This window comes from Schistocerca gregaria, chromosome 9, assembly GCF_023897955.1.
Source record: "Schistocerca gregaria isolate iqSchGreg1 chromosome 9, iqSchGreg1.2, whole genome shotgun sequence".
NCBI classification, from domain to species: Eukaryota; Metazoa; Arthropoda; class Insecta; order Orthoptera; family Acrididae; genus Schistocerca; species Schistocerca gregaria.
The window spans coordinates 244,676,668-244,700,395 of NC_064928.1; the positions used below are offsets into that span (position 1 = coordinate 244,676,668).

Below are 23,728 nucleotides of genomic sequence, written 5' to 3' on the forward strand. Positions count from 1 at the left end.
TCTCCAGGGCCTTCGACAGCGTGTGGCATGAGGGCCTCCTATTCAAACTTTTTGAACTGGGGGTACCGACGCCACATGTGAAACTCATTGCATCCTACCTGCAAAATCGCACTTTTAGTGTCCGCGCCGGTGACGGAATATCCACTAATAAGCCTGTTCGTGCGGGAGTACCGCAGGGATCCGTCCTTGGACCCCTGTTGTACACCCTGTACACGTCAGATGTACCTAGGACGCAGAGAGTGTCGCTAGTACTATACGCGGACGACACCGCCCTCTACGCACGATGTCTCAAGGTTAATATCCTTCGTCGTCGCCTACAAGAGGCGTGCGACGTATTGGGAGCTTGGGCAACAAAGTGGCGCCTGAAATTTAACGCCACAAAAAGCCAGGCAATTATTATTACACGTCGCCGGATACCAAGGGATCTTCAACCAGTCCAGATCATGGGAGACCCCATCCCATGGTCTCGCACTGTTAAGTATCTGGGCGTGACTTTAGACCTGCACCTCACATGGGGGCACATATCACAGAGGTTAGGGGCAGAGTCTTAGGACGCTTACGTGAACTCTACCCTGTACTGAATCCACAGTCCACGCTTCCCACACACTGCGGCATTACGCTATATCTGGCACTGATCAGAACAGTACTGGAATACGCGGCCGTAGTGTGGGGAAATGCCGCCGACTGCCATATCAAGCGGTTACAAGGCCTACAAGGTAAGGTCCTGCGCCTTGCCATGCACCTGCCGCGGGACTTCCCCACCAGGGACCTGCATGAAGTCACAGGGATCCCCATGATTAGGGATCGATTCAAACTGCTGGCGCGGCAGTTCTATGAGCTGTCGTCCCAGTCAGACAATAGGTTAATAGCAAACCTTGGTACCCAGGAGCACAGGAGGGGGACCACACGATGGCCCGACATGCTTCGGCAGTGATCGCCAGTGGAAACACTCACGACCACTGTTAGAGCAAAATCAGATACACTACACACGCACACAACACTCATGTGACACATAGTACACACACAACACGTTAGGCCATCAGAGACACAAGTACACTTAGGATAAGCAGGAATAACAATTGGGTTTAGCCTGTGAAACCACAGGGCACATAGGTTGTCCCTTAGGTTAAGAGTCGCTCGCTCACTCTCTTCCCCGGTGCTCCCTCGGACGTCCGCGCCCGACTTGGGCGCCATCTCTGGCAGCCCTCTGAGGCCTGTCCTGTGTCGGGCATTCCGTTCGCGGTCCGCGCCCGCCAGGTGCTGCTCCTGGGCATAAATACTGGACAAGATCCTCCAATATGGCGGCGTCAGGTAGCACCTGGCCGAAATATTGTGCCAGAGTGACACAAACATCCGGCAGTAGACCCGATTATTCCACATGTCATCTTCACAACTGTGTTGATATGCTGGATTCACAAGCACTGATGTGTAGCTGTACGACCTGCCACTGCCGTCCTTTACAATACGACGACCCTGGAGGACGTCTGTGCTCCGTGGGCGACCAGAAACTCGTCTACAAGTGTACCACTGCTGCACGAATACATCTCCGTGGTACAGCCCCTGCTTGCTTCAACGTTTGCATCACACTGAGGCTTCTGGCTCTGAACATTTTCTTTTGATGTGTACACACAGGTGGTGCTCTGGTAGCTGTGCCACTATGCCACCTGTTGCGGACAACTTTGAGATCATTATCAAAACATCCAGTATCCCCCAGGTGGCATGTGCCGTCACGGATCAAAATCGACGTCGTCTTTTCAGCTGTACTGTTTTCTTCCCGCTTATGTAATTGTAAAGGCAGTTGGTTATAGGAGCAAATCGGAAGTTCCACAGGAGTTCCGGCAGTGCGACAGCCATGGAGGTGACGGGGGAGCCGCTGCGGCACCCACTGGCGCACAAGTTCTGCGCCGCCCTGGAGCACAGCCGGAAGGACCGCTACGTGGTGACGCAGCCTGCCGGTATGACCATGCCCAGCGGCTTCCTCGCAGACGCCGGCCGCATCCTCGACTTCCCCGTCAGGCCGGACGACGTCTGGGTGGTCAGCTTTCCCAAGTCAGGTGCCATCTCTGTCAGTCTGTGTCTGTATTTATCTGTGTCTGTCTCTCTGCACATGTCTCTGTCTGCACCTCTCTCTCTCTCTCTTTCTCTCTCTCCCTCTCTCTCTCCCTCTCTGTGTGTGTTTGTCTCTTTCTGTGCCATGAGAGTCTGACGCAGGTCGGCCAATGACGTTAAGCTGGAGCGGTAGGGGTGTTGTCCCAGCACATACTGAGCAAGCCATTGTGGGTTGCTGGAGCAATGGGGCGTATCTCACGAATGGAGCAAAGCCATAGTCATTTTCGTTTCCTAGAACATCGCTTTGGTTCACGGAATTATAGGTATGCATCGCTTTCCTAAGTGCTTTTCGCTCTAGCACCGTGGAGATCATTCCTTGATGCTGCAACACGTGCCCTACCACCGTCTCCCGTCTTCTTGCCAGTGTTTGCATATATTTTTTCTCCGACGATTTTGCAGAGAACCTCCAAATTATTTATCATTCCACCTGAATTTCAACATTCTTCTGTATAACCACATCTCAAACGTTTCAGTTCTGTTCTGTTCCAGTTTTCCCAGTGTTCTTAATTCACTACAATATGAAGCATTTGGAGCATCCAAACGTACACTTTCAGAAATTTCTTCCTCAAATAAAGATCCATGTTTGACACCAGAAGACTTCTCTTGGCCAGGAATGCCATTTTTGCTGTGTAAGTGTGCTGTCTATGCCCTCCTTTTTGTATCCGGCCTGGAAGGCGGCCCGTGGGTCTCCTCCTGTAGTTTAGAGGGTAGGCCGAATGTAGGAAGCTAGGAGCAGCAGGTGAGGTAGAACTCTCAGTACTGCAATTAAAGTGAAAGCGGTTTTAATATATCTCAACACAATACTAAACGTGAATACATAACTTTGTACTGAGGAGCACGTAGGTGCGAAGTCGGATGTATCAAAGCCAACTGAAGTTACACAGGCAGAATCTGTAGCGGCTCGCCCACTATGAAAATGAAAGAATGTTGGTTGGTCGTCTGCTCGTAATCAAAATGGGGTGAATCTGGAGCGGCGCTCGTAGAGCTGCACGGCGTCGGCTAAAGGGCGCTGTGGTCGGCGCTGTTCGTCCGCTCTGGTAGTGCCAACCTACGAGAGCGCACCTACGTTGTGGCATCGTAGCTATCGATACCACACTCCTTTTTCTGTCCGCAATTGCTTATTTTGCTTCCAAGGTAGCAGAACTGCTTCACTATGTCTACTCCGTGTCACAAATTTTGATATTAAGTTTCTCGCTGTTATCTTTCCTGCTACTGGTCCACAAAAACACGGGAGAACTGCCGTAAGTCATCTTGCCACTATATTAGGCACAAAGTCTTTTGGCCACTCACCTGAAGATGGCCAAAAGACTTTCTGCCGAAATATAGTGGCAAGATGTTACTCACTTACGGCAGTTCTCCCCTGTTTTTATGGAACAATCAGAACGCCGGGAAAATTTCAAACATCACATTCCTGCTACTTCTCATTATATTTGTATTTTTCTTGTTTCCTCTCAGTCCACAGTCTGTACCCATTAGAAAGTTCATTCTTTCCAATGGTTGCTGTTATTCTTCTTCACTTTCACTGAGCATAGAAATATCATCAACGAATCTTATCATTGATAGCTTTTCGGCCTGAATTTTAATCCCACTCTTTCATTCTACCATTGCTCATTCATTTCCACCATCGCTTCTTCGATGTATACAGTAGGACCCAAAGACTGCATCCCTGTCTTACACCACTTTTAATCCGAGCATATACTTATTGGTTTTCCATTCTTATTGTTCTCTCTTGGTTCTTGTACATATTGTACGTCATCCGTCTTTCCTTGTAGCTTGCTTCCATTTCGTCTAAATTTCGAACATCTTGCACCATTTCATAATGTCGAACGCTTTTTCTAGATCGACAAATCCTATGAGCATACCTTGATATTTCTTCAGCCTCCTTCCAATATAAATTGCAAAGTCATAAATGCGTCTCCGGTTGCGAATAAGGCAGTATCTCTCAGACTGTGTGTGTCAACCGGCCGCATCGTTTTGATTACAATCGTCGTATACGTATAACTACTTGTTGGAGATTCGTTGCACTTACTTGGAGCGGGTACTTCCTCAAAGTTGTATCCAAGAGGTCCAAACACCTTTCAAGATTGCTCTGTATCAGCTATCTTTTCAATGTGTTATAGCCTTCAGCCATTGGGCACAACGGCAATCTTTCCTCGAGCATTTTAACACAGCAGGCCGTATTTTTAAGGGACAAAGGCACAAACTAATTTAATATGATTTGTAAGCAATATTCTTTTATTGAATAAAACGGCTGGAGAACCGAGGACGTTTTGTTCATGTATGCCGTCACGAAAGACACCGAGGACAAATATTCTTTTAGTGTTTCATGCGAATTTTACGTGATGTAACTACAGTTTTATCTGTTGCTGGGCAATCCATAGGCTCTACACCAAATGTTAAAATCGGTAAAGGTAGCAACTGCTATTTTAAACTCTCTGGTTATTAAGTAACTTCAGAACAATTTCAAACAGATTTAATCTGAACGAGGAGAGTATTTGTAACTAACATTTTTCACTACTTCGTTTGAACATCCTGTATCGTATTTATTCACAAACAGCATTATATTGCATATAAACCTTTAGTTCGCGTATATATCCTTTTCAGAGGCATAACATACCTCGTTCTAATTCGCTTCACTCGAAGTATGATTCAAGATTCCATTTAGAGTAAAAATGTTTCAATAGAATAATTCAGTACTTTCATTACACACGATCTTGTGAATAATTCCCAACACGTTTCTGTGTACAATTTCTCCCACATCACTTTACTACATACTGTTCGTACGCTATTACATGTGAATATTGATACACGTAACTTCTGTATCCATGTCACTCACTTTTATAAGACATACATAACATTTTCTCGTTGAATAAAAAACGCATGAAGTCATATTTGAACAATAGTCTCAGTGTGACAATGGTGGCCAATTTCTCAGCCTGCAGCACCTGTGCCGGGAATTCCGTCGCTCTTGCGTTTGCCTCCTCGCGACCACAAAAAGGGTAAAACACAAACAGACTCAGCATTCAGTATCGAACTGTGTCTTAGGGTTAACTTCTCTTACCATGTATCATAGTGCGCATGGATCAGAGCGTGTTGATCAGCTGCATAAGTATCCACACACTTTACCTTTCCTAAGGCCAAACTGATCGTCATCGATCAATTTCTCAATGTTTCCACTATTCTTCTGTACTTTATTCTGTCATCAAGCTGGATGCATGTAATGTTAAGGCGACTGTGTAACAATTTTCCCACCTATCTGCCATTGTTACCTTCGGAACTGAGAAGGCAATGTTTTTCCGAAAGTTTGATGTCGCCATTCTCATAGATTCTACTCATCAACTTGTACAGTCATTTGGCTCCCATTTCCCACAGTCATTTTAGAAATTTCGTTGGAATCTTATATATATATATATATATATATATATATATATATATATATATATATATCCTGCTTTTTTTACAAGTCTTCTAGAGCTCTTTTAAATTCTGAAACTGAGTCCCCTAAGTCTTCCTTATCGCCTGCATCTTCTTCTGCTCTCATGTCATTAGACAATTCCTCCCCCTCAAAGAGGCCTTCAACGTATTTCTTCCCCTACTGGCTCTTTCCTCTGAGTTTAAGAGTGGACTTCCCAATGCAGTTTTAATATTACCATCTTGCTTTTCATTACACCGAAGGCTGGTTTGATTTTTTATATGCTTATTGAGTTGTTTCGACTATTATTTCTTTTCCGATTTCTTCAGATTTTTCCTGTAGTCATTTCGCCTTGACTTCCCTTGCACTCCCTGTTTATTTCTTTCCTAAGTGATTAATATCGCAGTTCTCTTGTCTTCCCCTGAACATTTTTGTACTCCCTCCTTTCATCTATTACCCAAGGATTCTTCGGAGCTACCTTCCTTGTACCTATGTCTGACTCTCGGACACCTGCGACTGACTGTTTTAGAGCCGTCCATTCCTCATCAGCTTAACTGTCTACTTTTACATCTTATCGGAGTATCCACATCCTCAGCACACTTCAAACGTGTCTCGTCATTCCTCAGTACTTCAACATCCCGCTTTCTTCCTTAATGGTTATTCAGTCTAATTCCCTTCAACTTCAGTCTACTCTTCATCATTACTAAATTATGATCTGAGTCTATATCTGCTGGTGGTCACATCTTACATTATTTCTCTACTAACACCTTTAATTTGATGCATGTGCTATTGAACTGATAAGAGTTTAAATTATTATGGATAAGCTCTTATGAAAAAATAATTTGACTGTGAAATGGGCTGTGGATCTTACAATGTTAGTATTTGATTATACAATATAGATTCATTTACTCCTCTTCACTTTCTTCCTGACCACCCAGTATATCCTTGTTTTCTTTTTATGTGTGCCTTTTCAGTCCCTTTGTGTAAGAGGGATCAGGATCCCTATAAAAGCATATTAACATCAGTTTTCTCCTGCTAAATATGCAGATGAAATGGGAAATAATTTCGACAATACTAGAATGCTGTGCTGTACCGTAACTTATGGAGTATTTATCTAGCGGTAGGTGTAGACAGTCAAGTTTCGACATTCCTTCCGTTTGCATTCTCTTTACTCAGTCTTTGCTGATCCGACAGGCACGACCTGGACGCAGGAGATGGTGTGGCTGCTGATGAACGACCGCGACTTCAGGACAGCCAGGCAGGTCTGCCTTCCGGAGAGGTTCCCGTTCCTCGAGTGAGTATGCCGGACTCGGCTCTGGTGCTGCGGTTGGAGAGAAAAGTTCAGCACTCTGAGGTTTCCCGTTGTTCGCCCCATCTTCAGGTATTCAGCTCTGGTGCCGGAGGAAGGCAAGGCCCGCATCGCGGACACCATAGAGCTGGCCCAGAGGATGACGTCACCGCGACTCATTAAGAGCCACCTGCCTCCAGCGCTCCTGCCGAAGCAGCTTTGGACCGTCAAGCCGAAGGTAGGCAAACGGGGGTATCTGCCACGAACAATATTCTTCTTCTGACTGTGGGGAGGGCACAGAGAAGTCAAGAGCAGGAATCCCAATGATGGAGCTAAACTACGATGCAGAATGATGCCGTCACATTGCTCTACATGAGCTGTCTGATCAAAGCTCTCTTCACTCCGGTTAGTGGTCATTAACATGGGGTGTTTGTCCATCCTTCGCCTTTATGACGGCTTGAACTCTGCCGGGGACACTTTGAGAGAGGTGTCTGAGTGTCCACAGAGCATTCCACGTTCCTCTCCGAGGAGCTGAAACCAGAGAAGCTAGAGATGTTCGACATTACGGCCTGGAGTGAAGTCGTCGCTCCAACTGAAATCAAAGGTGTTCCGTTGGTCTCAGGTCTGAACTCTGGACACGTCAGCCCATTTCAGAAATGTTATCATTCATCCACAAACTATTGCCTCATAAATGCTGCTTTATGAATGAATGGATTGTCATGCTGGTACATTGCTCTTCTCCGAAGATTTTCTCTCCCGCATGCAGCACTCAGTGGCGTTAAATCTGCTCACAACCTTCCAATGTTAGCGCATTTCTAAGCGAATTAAGATTAAAACACCCTCAGTAATAAAAAGAGAATCATATCGTAGCACCACCTCCTACATACTTCACTGTTCTTACGACTCCGGATGGCAGATAACGTTTTCCAGGCAATCGCCAAAGCTGAACACTTCCATCAGGTTGCAGCAGTATACATGGTGTCCCATTTATCTTGACCATCCTAAATAACTGTTTGCCCAGATGCGAATTAGAAAACTCGTCTGCTTATTGAAAAGAATCTACTGTATTCGTTGAGTCAGTGTCTTCCCTGGCTAATAACAAATCCACACTTGCATTCTGTCTGAACTAATTAAAAACAATTTTATGTGGCAAATAAGAAAAGTAACTTCGAGGGGTGGATTTCTACGTCTACGTGATTATTCTGCTATTCACAATAAAGTGCCTGGCAAAGGGTTCAATGAACCACATTCAAGCTGTCTCTCTACCGTTCCACTCTCGAACGGCGTGCGAGGAAAAACGAGCACTTAAATTTTTCTGTGAAAACCCTAACATCTCTTATTTTATCGTGATGATCATTTCTCCCTATGTAGGTAGGTGCCAACAGAATGTTTTCGCAATCGGAGGAGAAAACTGGTGACTGAAATTTCATGAGAAGATACCGTTGCAACGATAATGTTTTAATTATAGCCACTCCAATTCACGAATGTCTGTGGCACTATCTCCCCTATTTCGCGATAGTACAAAACGAGCCGCCCTTCTTTCAACTTTTTCGATGTCATCCGCCAGTCTCACTTGATGTAGACCCCACACAGCAATACTCCAGAACAGTACGGACAAGTGTGATTAAGCATTCTCTTTAGTAGATCTATTGCACCTTCTAAGTATATTCTGCCAATTAATCGCAGTCTTTGATTTGCTCTAACCACAACATAATCTATCTGATTGTTCCAATTTAGGTTATTTGCAATTGTAATCCCTAAATATTTAGTTGAAGTTACAGCCTTCAGATTTGTATGAGCTATCGTGTAACAAAAATTTAGCGGATTTCTTTTATCACTCATGTGAATAACACACTTTTCTTTATTTAGGGTCATTTGTCACTTTTCGCACCACACAAATAGCTTATCTAAATTATTTTGCAATTCTTTTTGGTCATCTGCTGACTTTACAAGACGGTAAATGACAGAATCATCTGCAAATAAGCTATGAGGGCTACTCAGATTGTTTCCTACGTCGTTAACATAGATCAGAAACAATAGAGGGCCTATTAACCCGCCCGGGGAGCCGAGAGCGCTGATGCGCTGCTTCCTGGACTAGGGTAGGCGCGCTGGCCGCGGATCGAATCCGCGCGGTGGATTAAACGATGGGGGCCAGTACGCTGGCCAGCCTGGTTGTGGTTTTAAGGCGGTTTTCCACATCCCAATAGGTGAATACCGGGTTGGTCCTCACGTTCCGCCTCAGTTACACGACTCACAGACATTTGAATAAGTTCGTTGTCTTTCACGGCTTATACTAGACGCAGACAGCTGGGGGGTTCAGGGTGGCGGCAGGAAGGGCATCCGGCCATCCTCTGCGATGAACACTGCTGAATCCCGACCATGCATTGGAGTGGGATAAAGGCCCAAGGAAGAAAGAAGCAAAGAACAATAGAGGGCCTATAATACTTCCTTGGGAACGCTTGATATTATTTCAGTTTTACTTGAAGATTTTCCGTCAATTACTACCAACTGTGACATCTCTGACAGAAAATCACGAACCAAGTCGCTCAACTGAGGTGATATTCCATAGGCACGTAGTTTGGTTAGAAGACACTTGAGGAACGGCGTCGGAAACATTCTGGAAATCTGTAAATATGGAATCAACGCCCCCTGTCGATAGCACTCATTACTTCATGAGTATTAAGAGCTCAGTGCCAGTAAGTCGTTTTATTTGCGGTAATTCATAATTTCGGGATACAGTACACGTTCCAAAACTTTAGTGATATGGGTCTGTAGTTCAGCGGACTTCTCCTACTTGGTGTGACTTGAGCTATTTTCAGTCATTAGGTGCGGAACTTTCTGTGAGCCAGCGGTTGTAAACAGGGTGTTACAAAAAGGTACGGCCAAACTTTAAGGAAACTTTCCTCACACACAAAGAAAGAAAATATGTTATGTGGACAACTGTCCGGAAACGCTTACTTTCCATGTTAGAGCTCGTTTTATTACTTCTCTTCAAATCACATTAATCATGGAAAGGAAACACACAGCAACAGAAACTACTAGCGTGACTTCAAACACTTTGTTACAGGAAATGTTCAAAATTGTAAGGTGTCAGGCAAATCCAACACCTTCCATGAAAACCCTGACGTGATAAGCAAATCCACTAGTATGTCACGTAGCTCCGAATAAATCGTGACATTAAATTAACCAAAGTAATACAAGTAACGAGTGAGCAAATGGTTTGCCACAGACTAACACAAGAATGCCTAAATGCATGTCGTACCTTCCCACCGTGAGGCAGAGGCAGTTCCGAGGGGAGAAACGAGGACAGAAGCCGAGAGCAGAACCGTGTTAAGCTAGAAGGCCCTACGATAAGGGACGGAGTGGACACCCACGTCGCTAGCCTACCGCTAAGTCTACCACCCGCACGTTTTAGTGAGAGGCTTTTTCGCGTCTCTGTTACGTCAAGGACCACCCTCCAGCCCATCTTAAAAGCTAGAGCCCTCCAGAAGAACAGTATAGATCTCACGATAACGCTAAAAGGACCACACCAGCTGCAGGTTTTAGCGTGAGACTTTTTAGCGTCTCTGTTACGTTGCAAACTTTAAAAACATTGCCCCACCACGAAAAGTATAACGTTTCTCATTGGATAGACAGAATTTTTGCGGGCGGAGCTTAAGGTTAACATTGAGACCCTGATTGGTCAGATGAAAACACAGACAGATAGTTTTTTTAAACCAACTTCGGTAAATTGTAGTAACGAGAAGTTAGAGAGAGTGGGTTCCGAGACGGCGAGCTGGATGGCTGGTGCGGCGGCCGCTGTCGCCCTGACGCTGCCTAGACACCGACAAGGTAATGAACGCACGCGAAGTCGCATTTTTGAGCGCATAAGGCTTCACTCAGAACTGCAGAAGACTCATCTGTTACACCCCTTTTTTGCGTAATACTAGTGTCGATCGTTAATTAAAACTCATGGTGTTGACATTTGCCACTTGAAGTAAAGATCTGAAACGCGATGATTTTTCTATTTTATAGTTATTGAGAAGCCACATCAGCCACTGTAATTTACGACAAGTTAGATAAGTAATTAAAGATAATTGAGGGTCACTGTAGACCATTTTGATAGTTTTCTCTTTTGTGAAACTTAATTTAAACCTAGATTATAGATGTGATATGATGTAGGTCATCCTTCGATCGATTGTAGAACTTGGAAACCCATTCAGGGAGTATTCGTTCACATTTTTGTTGAACGCAGTTGGTTTTTACCATCCTGTATTAAACCATTTCCTTTTATCTATACTGCAATTTATAAACGATGTTTTGTGAGTAGAATAAAATTTCCAATGGTAAACTTAACTGCTTTTTCGACGTTATTTTACCAGCTAACTAAAAATAGGAAAGCCTTGAACCCTTTGCACTATATTTAGTTAGTATTAAGATTCTTTTACAGGGAGTGCAGTGGAGCTGACGCTAAGATCATTTAGTATTTGGTTATATCATCGCTAGTCTCACTGAACTCTTCTGAATTCTACATGTCATGTGTGGTCTGGCGTCTCCTTACCAGCAACAGGTCCCAGGTTCAAACTAGTTAATTCCCTAAAAAACACGCTCAGAGCGTCGTTGCGCGAAAGTGGTAGGGAGACACGATATAGTACAATCAGACACCACCATGAATGTTTAGAAAATGTCCTCCGTTAGCGAGGATACATGCATCCACCCTCCGTCACATGGAATCCCTGATGCGCTGATGCAGCCCTGCAGAATGGCGTATTGTATCACAGCCGTCCACAATACGAGCACGAAGAGTCTCTACATTTGATACCGGGGTTGCGTAGACAAGAGCTTTAAAATGCCCCCATAAATGAAAGTCAAGAGGGTTGAGGTCAGGAGAGGGTGGAGGTCATGGAATTGGTCCGCCTCTACCAATCCGTCGGTCACCGAATCTGTTGTTGAGAAGCGTACGAACAGTTCGACTGAAATGTGCAGGAGCTCCATCGTGCATGAACCACATTGTGTGTCGTACTTGTAAAGGCACATGTTCTAGCAGCACAGGTAGATTATCCCGTATGAAATCACGATAACGTTCCCCATTGAACGTAGGTGGAAAAACATACTGACGAAACTAAAATGAGCTCTAACATGGAAATTAAGCGTTTCCGGACACATGTCCACATAACATCTTTTCTTTATCTGTGTGTGAGGAATGTTTCCTGCAAGTTTGGCCGTCCCTTTTTGTAACACCCTGTATGATTGCTAAATATGGAGCTATCACATCACCATACTCTGAAAGTAACCTGACTGGTATACAATTTAGACGGGAGGCCTTGCCTTTTTTAAGTGATTTAAGCTGCTTTTCTACACCGAGGATATCTACTTCTGTGTTTCTCATCTTGGCAGTTGTTCTTGATTGGATTTCAGGAATATTTACTTCGTTTTCTTTGGTGAAGGAGTTTCGGTAAACCGTCTTTAATAACTCTGCTTTAGTGGCACTGTCATCAGTGACTTCACCGTTGTTATCGTGCAGTGTAGGTATTGATTGTGTCTTGTCACTGGTGTGCTTGATGTATGATGTAATGTAACGGACTACTGAAACTACCGATACCAACGGCTGGTGAGGTGTGCGGTGCCGTCAATCAACTTGAAGGAGCAAGTGAACTTTAACTACGTAAACATAAACATATTATTATTTTGTTACAAAACTGTTAATATGAGGACAATCATGAGGTATATTGCCACAGAACTATATTATAAACACTTTTCATTTTTCATACTATGTTTTTAATATATGTATACGTGCGATGTGTAAAATATCGATGTAGAACCAAGGTTGGCAGTACTGCACAGTTTGTAAGCTCTGCGAACAGGAGCCGGTGGTTGGCGGGAGTGGAGACAATGGGCAGTTGGTGTCGAGACGTCTTGTAATACGCTTGCTTTGAGAAGGTCAAGGATAGAGGATGCGAAATGATGTATTGGAAAAGCTGTTACACTGAAAATTATTGAATATCGTCACGATGTACATTTATAAAACAAAAGTTGGAAGTTTAAATAGGTGTCAGTTCTTACGCAGCAGAATACACACCCTGTACCTCAAATTGATTTAACAAACAGCGGATGGCGAGATTCATCACTGGACCACGAGAGTGCAACAACAACCAGTAAAGGTAAGAAAGTTATATTACTCTAAATTCAAACTGTGACGATACCTTTCTTTCAAAGTTTCTTCAGCCCTGTACGCACTCTGTGAACAGCGTGTCGGGGACTTGTGGTCGACTAGGCACACCAGGGAGGCCACACAGCTCTCAAATGATGATTTGCACTCTCCCCCGGAGAAAGAGACGCATTACGATGCCACATTCCGAGACAGAGTTTCGTTGTGGAATTTATTAAAAGCATCTTGCATTGAAATACGAGCTATATTTCTAACTTATGCAAACTTTGCCAATCTTGGGGATCTTGCGTTCTTTTAAATTTGGCATGCTTCTTTCGTTGGTTCTGCAACAGCGATCTGACCTGTTTTTTGTGATCAATACCATCACTTACTAATTTATCTGGTATATATCTCTCAATTGGTGTCGATACTATCTCTTTGAAATCATTCCAAACCTTTGTACGCTTACGTGATTAGATGGGAATGAGTGGAGACTGTCTGTTAAAAATTCGTTAAGAGCATTTTTATGAGCTTTTTTAAATATCTGTACTTTGCGTTTCTTTTTGGTGGTTGTGGGAGTTACGGTATTCATCCTAGCAGCAACTGCCTTGTGGTCGCTAATCCCTGTATTCGTCGCGATACTCACTATTATTAGTTGCCAACAGGTGAAGTATGCTTTCGCAACCATTTACTCTTCGAGTGGGCTCATCAACTAAATGTTCCAAATAATTTTCTGAGAAAGCATTCAGTACAATTTCGAATGACGTTTTATGCCTGCCGCCGGCTTTAAACGTATAATTTTTCCAGCGTATCGAGGGTAGATTGAAGTCACCACCGACTGCAATTGTATCAGTAGGGTTCCTATTTGAAATGAGACTCAAATTTTCTTTGAACTGTTCAGTAACTATAATATCTTCTGTGTCAGGGGGGGGGGGGGGTCGGCAAAACGATCCAATTAATAGTTGCCCGATTGTGAAGTATAACCTCTAACCATACTATTTGGAAGGAACTATCTAATTCAATTTCATTACAAGGTAAACTACTTCTGATAGCAATGGCGGAACTTTTTGTTTACGTATTGACGCAATTAAGAAATACCGAGGTAGCGCGTAAGCTTGTGTGCCTTTTTAAGTGATTGGTTCTTATTACTTTATTCACAGCAAATGTAATTTACGTAAGGTCTAGAAGCAGTTTTTATTATTTTATAATTTGTAATTCTTTTATTTTATTTATGGATTCTTCAGTTAGTTCTTGGTAGTATAGTTCCATATTTAAGGCTGATCAATAAGTACCATGTGTTTGCTTTCCTGATTTTTGTTTATTTCAAACTATTTTTCGGCTTATTGGGCCATCCCGAAGACTGGAGCCCAGAAAGCCGAAAGATTGTTCGAAATAAACAAAAATCAGTAGAACAAAAACAGTGCACTTCTTGTTCAGCCTTAAATTCCTTTATTTGATTCACAGTGAAAGCGATGCAACTGTGACTGCTGTTGCAGTGAGACTGATTCCTGCTGCCTTTTAACGATTTTATTCGTCTTTCCCTCATTTTGGAGTTTATTCATTCGACTTTTGTACCAACACGGTTATTTCTAGTGAGGAATATTTCAACTAGGAGCCTGCCACACAACACATTTCAGGTTCCGACTCTGCCAGGGTTGTTCACTCATTCACGATCGACGTCACAGAGTTCACCTCTACCCAGTCAGGCGGTTTATATTCGTACCCTGTGTGTCTACAGCCCTGTCAGACATCATGCGTTACGCACCGAAGACGCACAGACAGTCTGAAAAAGTTCACGAACTCGGACTTCACAGCGCGATTGCTTCCATGCTCGAGACAAAGAAGTGTGTGTACCACACTTTCCTCCAACGCATATTTATGCGAAAATGGGCTCGACAGGTGCATGACTAAAAAGCTGTCGCCCCCGTCGAGATTCTTTGACAGAAAAATAGGGGAACATACAACGTAAAACTGATTTTCGAGGGAGCTAAGAGCCGCAACAGGTGACAGCTTGAAATGTGTTATCCAATCATAAATGGGAAACAATTTGTGATAAAGCAACGAAAATTGTCGCCCAGGCAGGCAGGTGACCCGCTGAACACAAAGCACTAGCGGACCAGAGGGCAGTGCGGAAACTTTTGTGGGAAACCCACGTTGACAAAGGGGCTGAATGTTAAGCCCCAGCTAACGCAGCGAGCGTCTCTGAAACGGCGAACGTGGGCACGGTAAGAATGTGGTTGAAGAATGGTGAGCGTATGCTGACGAATCATCTGCTCTTCCTCGTTACAACACGTCAGCGGTTGTGTCTGCATACGCCGTCACGGCACGGCAGCACGAAACGTGAACTGTAACGTGGATGCGTTCTAGAGGGGTCAGTCTTATGCTGTGGGTGGCATTCGCCTGTAACTCCGTGGTACCTGATGTTTTAATCAAAGACACCATGACGGATGTTGGCCACGTGAAATTATTGCGCGCCATTTAATGATTGCGGAATATGGATCGAGAATAAATCGAAGAAAGTACAGAGAAGTGACAGAAATGATAACAGAAACGCTAACAGCGAGAAACTTTAAATCAGAACATGGGATCACGAAGCTGACGAAGTTAAGGGACTCTCACACCTTGACATCACAGATACCCATGACGGACGGAGCAAGGAAGGCGTGAAAAGCAGACTGGAGCTGGCAAAAAGGGCGTTCCTGGTAGGAGAAACCAACCAGTACCAAACATGACATGAGAAAAACCGAAGCAGAAGAAAAATGATGCGTTGGCGATTTCGTGGTACAGAAAAATATCGAATATTAGGTGGAGTGATAAGGTAAGGAATGAGGAGGTTCTCTGGTGAAACGGCCAAGGAAAGAAAGTACGAAAAATAGTGGCAAGAAGAAGGGACAGGGTGACAGTAGATATGTTAAGACATCAGGGAGTAACCTCCATGGAAATAGAGGGAAACGTGCACGTTATGAAGACACTGCTAGTTCTGAGTGGCAACTTTTCGTTCCGTCCCCTTCATACATATCTTTGCTGGAACAGATATTTTTTGTCCTGTAGTATGAAGTGTGAGTAGATGTCAATGTCATGTTATGATCTGAATATCTTATTATAGTGTTTACTGATTTTTTTCAAGTACACAATAAGTTTATGACAATCTTTGTAATAACGGTGATAAACGTAATGGGTTAGAGAATACTGCTATACGAACAGCCAGAGAGAGAAGGAGCTACATCGATAGTCAAACAGACAGACAACAGGAGTGAGGATTTCACCCAGGTATGCAGCTAACAACGTGTCGGTGTTGCTTCGGGAAACACGTACGCAAAGAACTGTCGAACTCTTGCGTTCCGAATACAGCATGAATTTATCACTAGTGCGGGCATTATGGAAAGAAAGTGTCGGACTGTTCTGAGTAATGCAAGCTTCGTGGACCGCCATAAATGACAACTCGCTGTGCGTGGACAGTCATCGTTGTGTACGTTCTCGAAACCACGGTGAAGTGCATAGCAGTGGGTACATTCCACTTATTAGGGTTTCCTCCCGTTCAATTCACGAGTGGTGCGCGGGAAGAGTAATTGTTTGAATTTCTCTGAGCGTGCTGTAATATTAATCTAATCTTGTCCTCCATATCCCTACGTTAGCGATACGTAGGGAGTTGCAGTATACAGCTAGAGTCATTATTTGAGACGGTACTTGAAACTTTGCAAGCAGGCTTTCTTGGTATAGTTTACGGCTCTTTTCAACAGTCTGCCAGTTCGGTTCCTTCAGCGTCTCTGTTATAGCCTCCCCCTGATCAGACAATCGTGTGACCATTCGCGCTGGCCTTCTCTGGTTGGATTACGAGCAACAAACAGCTGAGGACGTAGGGTGCAAGGGCTATTCCGAGATATAGAGTCGGGCACAGGAGTCAGAAGACTGATGAACGCCCCTCAAAGAGAAGAAAAATGTGGGGTGGTTTCGCCAGAACTGTGTTTTCCTTCTTACAGAGATTCCCAACTAAGCTCCTCGAGCATCTCTGTTACACAGGAATTAATTTTACTCTGCAGGAGAGTGTGCGCTGTTCTGAAACTCCCTGGCAGATTAAAACTGTGTGTCGGAACTCTACTCGAACACCGGATTTTTGTCTTTGCTTTGGAAGGCGGGAGACGAGGTACCGGCGGAAGTGGAGCTGTGGGAGCGAGCCTCGGGCCGTGCTTGGCAGCTCAGCCGGCAGAGCGCTGGCCAGGGCCGCCCTGAGGTCCCGGGTTCGAGTGCCAGTCCGGTACACAGTCCTGATCCCGCTGGAAGTCTCGCACCAGCGCACACTTTCGTGTGGGCCGTACCGACCCCGGCAGCGCTTATTTCATTTCACATTTCACATTTCACATTTCATTTTGTGTCTGGTGTCAAGCATACTCTATAAAGGCAGCAGGCACTGCGACGGTACCCCAGAGTAGGTCGCACTGTTACGTTGTGTGCCATCTCCATTAGAGGTGCACCACTCTTTCCGAAAACAAATCTGTCTTCCATTCACCTTCAAAGCCCAGGGTTGATATTACGGTCCGACACACAGATATAATCACCCCATTAACTACGGAAGGCGGGCCTTTGACATCCTCTGGCCATCTTGTTTGTGTACGGGAGTTGCGAAGCGACATATTCAGCAGCTCGCCAAGCTAGCAACAGTTGGGAGCACTGCGTTCGTTTGTGAGTTGTCATGAGCTCATAGGATCAAGTAGGCACTTATAGTGAAACACATCCCCTTCGAAAAATTAATGAATTACTGTGCTGATAAACCGCTTACGTTATTTGATTTTCAAACAGCTGAGCAAGACTGAACGTACTCAGACGTATCTGTCTTTACTTATTCTGATCAACACTAAACTGGCAAGCAATATTTTTAGCGCAACGCAATCTGACTTTCAAAAATCCCTACAAAAGAATGACCCTGGCTAACAATAACCTATACGTTTCATGAATCACTTACCTCACAAAAATCTTCGTTACTCGAACTGCTGCAATACAGCGAGCGCCAATACTGCCAGCTAAATAAAAGATTCTAACTACTGAAGGCAGTAACTACTGATAGGCATAGATAGCAAATGAAAGATTTTGATAACAAACAATGTATTTACCTTACTAGTGTTCAAAAATCATAATATATGTATATCAGTTCATGATATCCAATATTACAAATTTCCTCTTTCTGATCTACATACGTCCAGATCGTCCGGTCTCAAAACTTCGCAATCTCACTTCCCCACATCCACCACTGCTGGCGGCTCACCTCCAACTGCGCAACGCTACGCGCTGTTAACAGCCAACTGCCCAATACTACAATAGCACATACTCCAGCAATGCAAACCAACCACAGCCTTCACACAGCACAGTCAGTGATTTTCATATAGAGCGCTACGTGGCGTTACCAACCTAAAAACCTAAACATCCTACTTACAATAGTTCTACTTAATATGTGGATTTCAGTTAAAAACCTTAAATTTCCGTGGTATTTACGTTACCAGTAGCCACAGTTCCGCGTTTTAATTACTGCATAGTGTATATTTGCTCCGTTTGTTTTGCGCGAGGCATTTGTTTTCGAGTGAGTAGTCAGTTGTAACTGCAGAACTCGTTAAGTAGTTGGCCAGCAGCTGATGCCCAGGCAGCAACAGTTCAGAGCAGAGCGTGTTTTGACCGCACCGTACTCCGTGCTTGCCCCGACTTCAGCACGGACGGGGAGTGTGGCTGCCGTGTTGAGACGCGAGCTCACCTGCAGGCCCACCGCCCACGGCCCCAGGCGGTGCCGGCTTCGGTCGCGCAGCTGGAACCCGGTGCGGACGGCCGTCGCCGTGGGGGCTGGACGCAGGCTGCGGGGGACGTCCGTCGCGTCCCGCGAGGGTCCGCTACTGTGACTGCCGGGGCACTGCCCGTACTGTGGAGTGATCGTTTCGAGGCGTGGCAGGCAGCGACAGGTTTTCCAGGGGCCATCGTAGAGCCTCCCCAGTTCGTCTGGCGGACAAGTTGCGGGTGCTATCTCTGACCGACAAAGGCTCTGAGCCAGATGTAGTCATTCGCCATGTTCCAATGTTACAGAGAAAGTAAAGTTTGGAAGGTAGGAGACGAGATACTGGCAGAAGTAAAGCTGTGAGGACCGGGCGTGAGTCGTGCTTCGGTGGCTCAGATGGTAGAGCACTTGCCCACGAAAGGCAAAGGTCCCGAGTTCGAGTCTCGGTCGGGCACACATTTTAATCTGCCAGGAAGTTTCATTCCAGAGAAAAGTTCTCAGCCCACAAGATCTGTGCACTGACAGATGGGCGGTGCTTTATTGCTACTTGCGTGCTCAGGAGCGTAGTGGGGCCTCTCAGACATATATATGGCTGTGAAGGAGGGTGACCTCTGTGTGCATACCAGATGTGGAACGAGTGCTTGTAGATGCCATGAAGAGCATAGAGTGCAGCGAACTGCAGGTGATGGTTCATGTTGATACTAACGATGTGTATCGATTGGGATTGTGAGAGGTTTTCGCTGAATTTGGGTGGGTAGCTGAAATGGTAAACACTGCCAGTCTTGCTTGCGAGATGTAGAGCTCACCATCTGTAGCGCCGTTGACAGGACCGTCTGCAGACCTAGCGGAGGGCTAGAATCAGAGACTAAGTCCATTCTGCGACTGTGCAGATGGTAGACTTCTCGATTTGAGCCACAGGGTGGTGGAGATGCGCGTTCCGCTTAATAGGTCAAGCGTCCACTACATGCAGGAGGTGGCTACACGGGTAGTGGGAACTGTGGAGCCGAATGGGCAGATTTTTTGGTTGGAGGGGCGGGGCTTGAGACAGTGGAAGGAGGAGCTCAGTTTCAAACTGTACAGGACGAACCCAGGAAGAGGATACACAAAGCAGCAATCAATATTGTAAACTCTCATAGCTGTGTTGGGAAATAACCAGAGCAACAAGCGCTCATAGAAATCACCGGGGTCAAATGGTTCCAGTACCAAAAGCTGGTTAATGCCGGATATAAGTTCAGCCAAACTTTTGCAATTGACCTAACAGTCTTTAGAAAACAGAGATTAAAAACATTTGATGGGGGCGTCATTGTTCCTGTTAGAATTATGAGGGGCGTTCAATAAGTAATGCGACAAACTGTTTTTCATAGTCCATTTCAGTTTTTTTGACTTCCGGAAGGCTTTCGATACAGTTCCGCACTGTCGCCTGATAAACGAAGTAAGAGTATACGGAATATCAGACCAGCTGTGTGGCTGGATTGAAGAGTTTTCAGCAAACAGAACACAGCATGTTGTTCTCAATGGAGAGACGTCTACAGACGTTAAAGTAACCTCTGGCGTACTCACAGAGGAGTGTTATGGGACCATTGCTTTTCACAATATATATAAATGACCTAGTAGATAGTGTCGGAAGTTCCATGCGGCTTTTCGCGGATGATGCTGTAGTATACAGAGAAGTTGCAGCATTAGAAAATTGCAGCAAAATGCAGGAAGATCTGCAGCGGATAGGCACTTGGTGCAGGGAGTGGCAACTGACCCTTAACGTAGATAAATGTAATGTACTGTGAACACATAGAAAGAAGGATCCTCTATTGTATGATTATATGATAGCGGAACAAACACTGGGAACAGTTACTTCTGTAAAATATCTGGGAGTATGCGTGCGGACGATTTAAAGTGGAATGATCATATAAAATTAATTGTTGGTAAGGTGGGTTCCAGGGTGAGATTCATTACGAGATTTCTCTGCCTCGTGATGACTGGGTGTTGTGTGGTGTCCTTCGGTTAGTTAGGTTTAAGTAGTTCTAAGTTCCAAGCGGCTGATGACCGCAGATGTAAGTCCCATAGTGCTCAGAGCCATTTGAACCATTTTTTTCATTGCGAGAGTCCTTAGAAAATGTATTCCATCAACAAAGGAGGTGGCTTACAAAACACTCGTTCGGCCTATACTTGAGTATTACTCATCAGTGTGGGATCTGTACCATGTCGGGTTGACAGAGGAGATACAGAAGTTCCAAAGAAGAGCGGCGCGTTTCGTCACAGGGTTATTTGGTAAGCAAAGATCAGTGCCAGAATAAAAGCAGGAAACCGATCTTACCACAGCCTATCACAACTGCTTCGGTCCAAATCTCTCTCCAGACAGTTCAAGATTCGACTGTACAAATCCCTGATGCAGCCTGTTGTTCTATATGGCTGTGAGACATGGAGTATCCGGAAACAGGGCTTCAATAAGCTCCTTGTTTTTGAGAGAAATGTGCTTCGGAAGATCTTCGGTTCGGTTCTGGATGCAGATACAGGGGAATGGAGGATCAGATAGAACCAAGAGCTTGAGGAACTATACCAGCAGCCCAACATAGCAGGAACTGTCAAAGCCAAACGAATGCAGTTGGCCGGCCATGTGGCCCGGATGGAGGATCACAGATGGCCTCGGAAGCTCCTGGATATCACACCTACAGGAAAGAGACCTCCAGGGAGACCCGAGAAGTGTTGGAGGGATGGACTCCGTGAAGATTTAAACCAAGTGTCAATGGATGTGGACGGAAGGCGGATGGCAGCAGTGGACAGAATACAGTGGAGGAGGAAACTTGTGGATGCGTGCGGTCCACTGGGCATGATCACGTAGTAGCAGTAGTAGTAGTAGTAGTAGTAGTAGTAGTAGTAGAGGCTATACTTAACTGCCCGAAGGATCTAATAAGTGGTTCCTTTAACCGAAGCCTCGACTCAGATGTAATAGTTGTCGAACTGTTCAAAGAAAACCTGGGTTCCATCACTATTTTGGTATTCCCGTTCCCATACAATTATAGTTGATGGTGAATTCAATCTACCCCACATTTGTTGGCGAAAATACATATTAAAAGTGTGTACTAGGTACGAAACGTCGTCAGAAATTGTACCAAACCTTATATGCGAAAACTATGTTGAGCAGATAGTTCAGGAGCCAAGTCGAAGTCTATATGGCTGCGAAAACAGACTTGACCTTTCAGCAACAAATAATCTTAAGCAAAACGGCAGCATCATGACTGATACAGCGATCAGTGACGACGAGATCATTGTAGCGAGACTGAAAAACCACAAATTTATAATCCACCAAAGTGAACGCAAGACAGATCTATTTAAAAAAAAAGTGTAGACGTGATGTGTCTTAAATTCAAAGAAATAGTAATCGAGGCAGTTGAGAGGTTTACACCAAAATAAATAAAAGATGGTGCTGATCGGCCATGTTTCACAAAACAGGTCAGAACGCTGTTGCAGAAGCAACGAAAAAGGCATATCAGATTTAAAAGAACACAAGATCTCCAAGACTGGCGATGTTTTGCTGAAGCTCGGAACTTTGCGCGGACGTCACTGCGAGATGCTTTTAGTGGCTTCCACAATCAAAATCTTCTCGAAATCTGGCATAAAATCCAAAGACATTCTGGTCGTACGTAAAGTACACCAGCGGCAAGGCATAATCAATGTGTAATACAACCGATGACAGTGTCACTAAAGCGGAGGTATTAAACACAGTTTTGCAAAATTCCTTCACCAAATAACACGAAGTAAAAAACACTGGTGTCCAAAATTAAAGCAACAAACGGAAATTTTGCAAGACTGCATTTATTTTGCCACAAAACACCATAAAGAAAGTAGGGACAATGTGTAGAATACAGAGCGTAAAACTGCAACAAGCGTTCAACGGTAGACAAAAACGTTCTTCGCTTTTTCCAACTCAACGGGTTTGCGTACACATTCCGTCAACTGCTTAATTTGCTCAGTACGGGGTATGGCCACCTCTGGCAGCAATACAGGCCTGTCATCGGCGACGGTGGGTGCTGTGAATGACGTCATAAATCTCATGCTGAGGCAGCAACGCCCATTCTTCTTCCAGAGCTACTCGCAAGTCTTGGAAAGTGGTTGGTGGATGCTGACGGGATGAACGCCGTCTCCGTAGTGCATCCCAGACATGTTCTGTGGGATTCAACCTGGGAGAATAAGCAGGCCACGCCATGCGCGCAGCATCTTCCGTTTCCAAGAAAACATCATCCACGCGTGCTCTGTGACGTCCAGCATTATCGTCCATCAACACAAAGTCTGGGTGCACAGCATCTCACAACAACCGCATATGAGGCGCCGAGATTTCATCACGTTGCCTGACAGCAGATAAATCTTGCTGATTCAGCCGCACAATTTCATAAAGAGGTGTTAGAGTGGTCAACATAAATCCTGCCCCCACCATTAGTGATCCTCGATCTCTTCCCATAATGTTTGGCTCCCGAAATTGTACTTCACGTGTCCTCCAAGTGCGGATCCATCAAAAATCACTCTCCATACCAAATCGGCATTCTGTTCGACCGTCCAGTGTCATGTTGACGACTCCACTCCACACGTTCCCTTCTGTCATGGTTAGACGCCATTTGCCGTGCAGTACTGAGGCGGTACCGTAGTGCCCTTGCAGCCAAACAAGGGTGCTCTCTTTCTGATGTCACGTCCCACAGTGCACCGGAATGCCGCCTTCCGTGCAGAACACGATGCTACGGACATCTGCTGAGGCCGGCCGGTAGGGCCGTGCTGTTCAAGGCGCTTCAGTGTGGAACCGCGTGACCGCTACGGTCGCAGGTTCGAATCCTGTGTCGGGCATGGATGTGTGTGATGTCCTTAGGTTAGTTAGGTTTAAGTAGTTCTACGTTCTAGGGGACTGATGACCACAGATGTTAAGTCTCATAGTGCTCAGAGCCATTTGACATCTGTTGACACAAGACGGAGAAACAGCGGTTCGTTGCTTTGATTTAGGACACCAGTGTATTACAGAAATCGCAACTGCTAACACAAGTGACTTAAAAGTAT

General features: G+C 45.0%; 1 protein-coding gene across 4 annotated transcripts in view; it reads left to right on the top strand.

The window, feature by feature from the left end:
• The window catches only part of LOC126291817 (luciferin sulfotransferase-like), a 54,946-nt gene that overhangs the window by 16,864 nt on the left and 14,354 nt on the right, over positions 1–23,728 (top strand). For 2 of the 4 annotated variants that reach the window (XM_049985513.1, XM_049985515.1), the window contains exons 2-4: positions 1,823–2,054; positions 6,716–6,815; positions 6,903–7,047. In XM_049985513.1, the coding sequence (XP_049841470.1) occupies positions 1,853–2,054; positions 6,716–6,815; positions 6,903–7,047 (447 nt within the window). In that variant the 5' untranslated portion in view covers positions 1,823–1,852. The remainder of the gene's footprint in view (positions 1–1,822; positions 2,055–6,715; positions 6,816–6,902; positions 7,048–23,728) is intronic. The other 2 variants (XM_049985516.1, XM_049985514.1) reach the window with 1 other exon arrangement.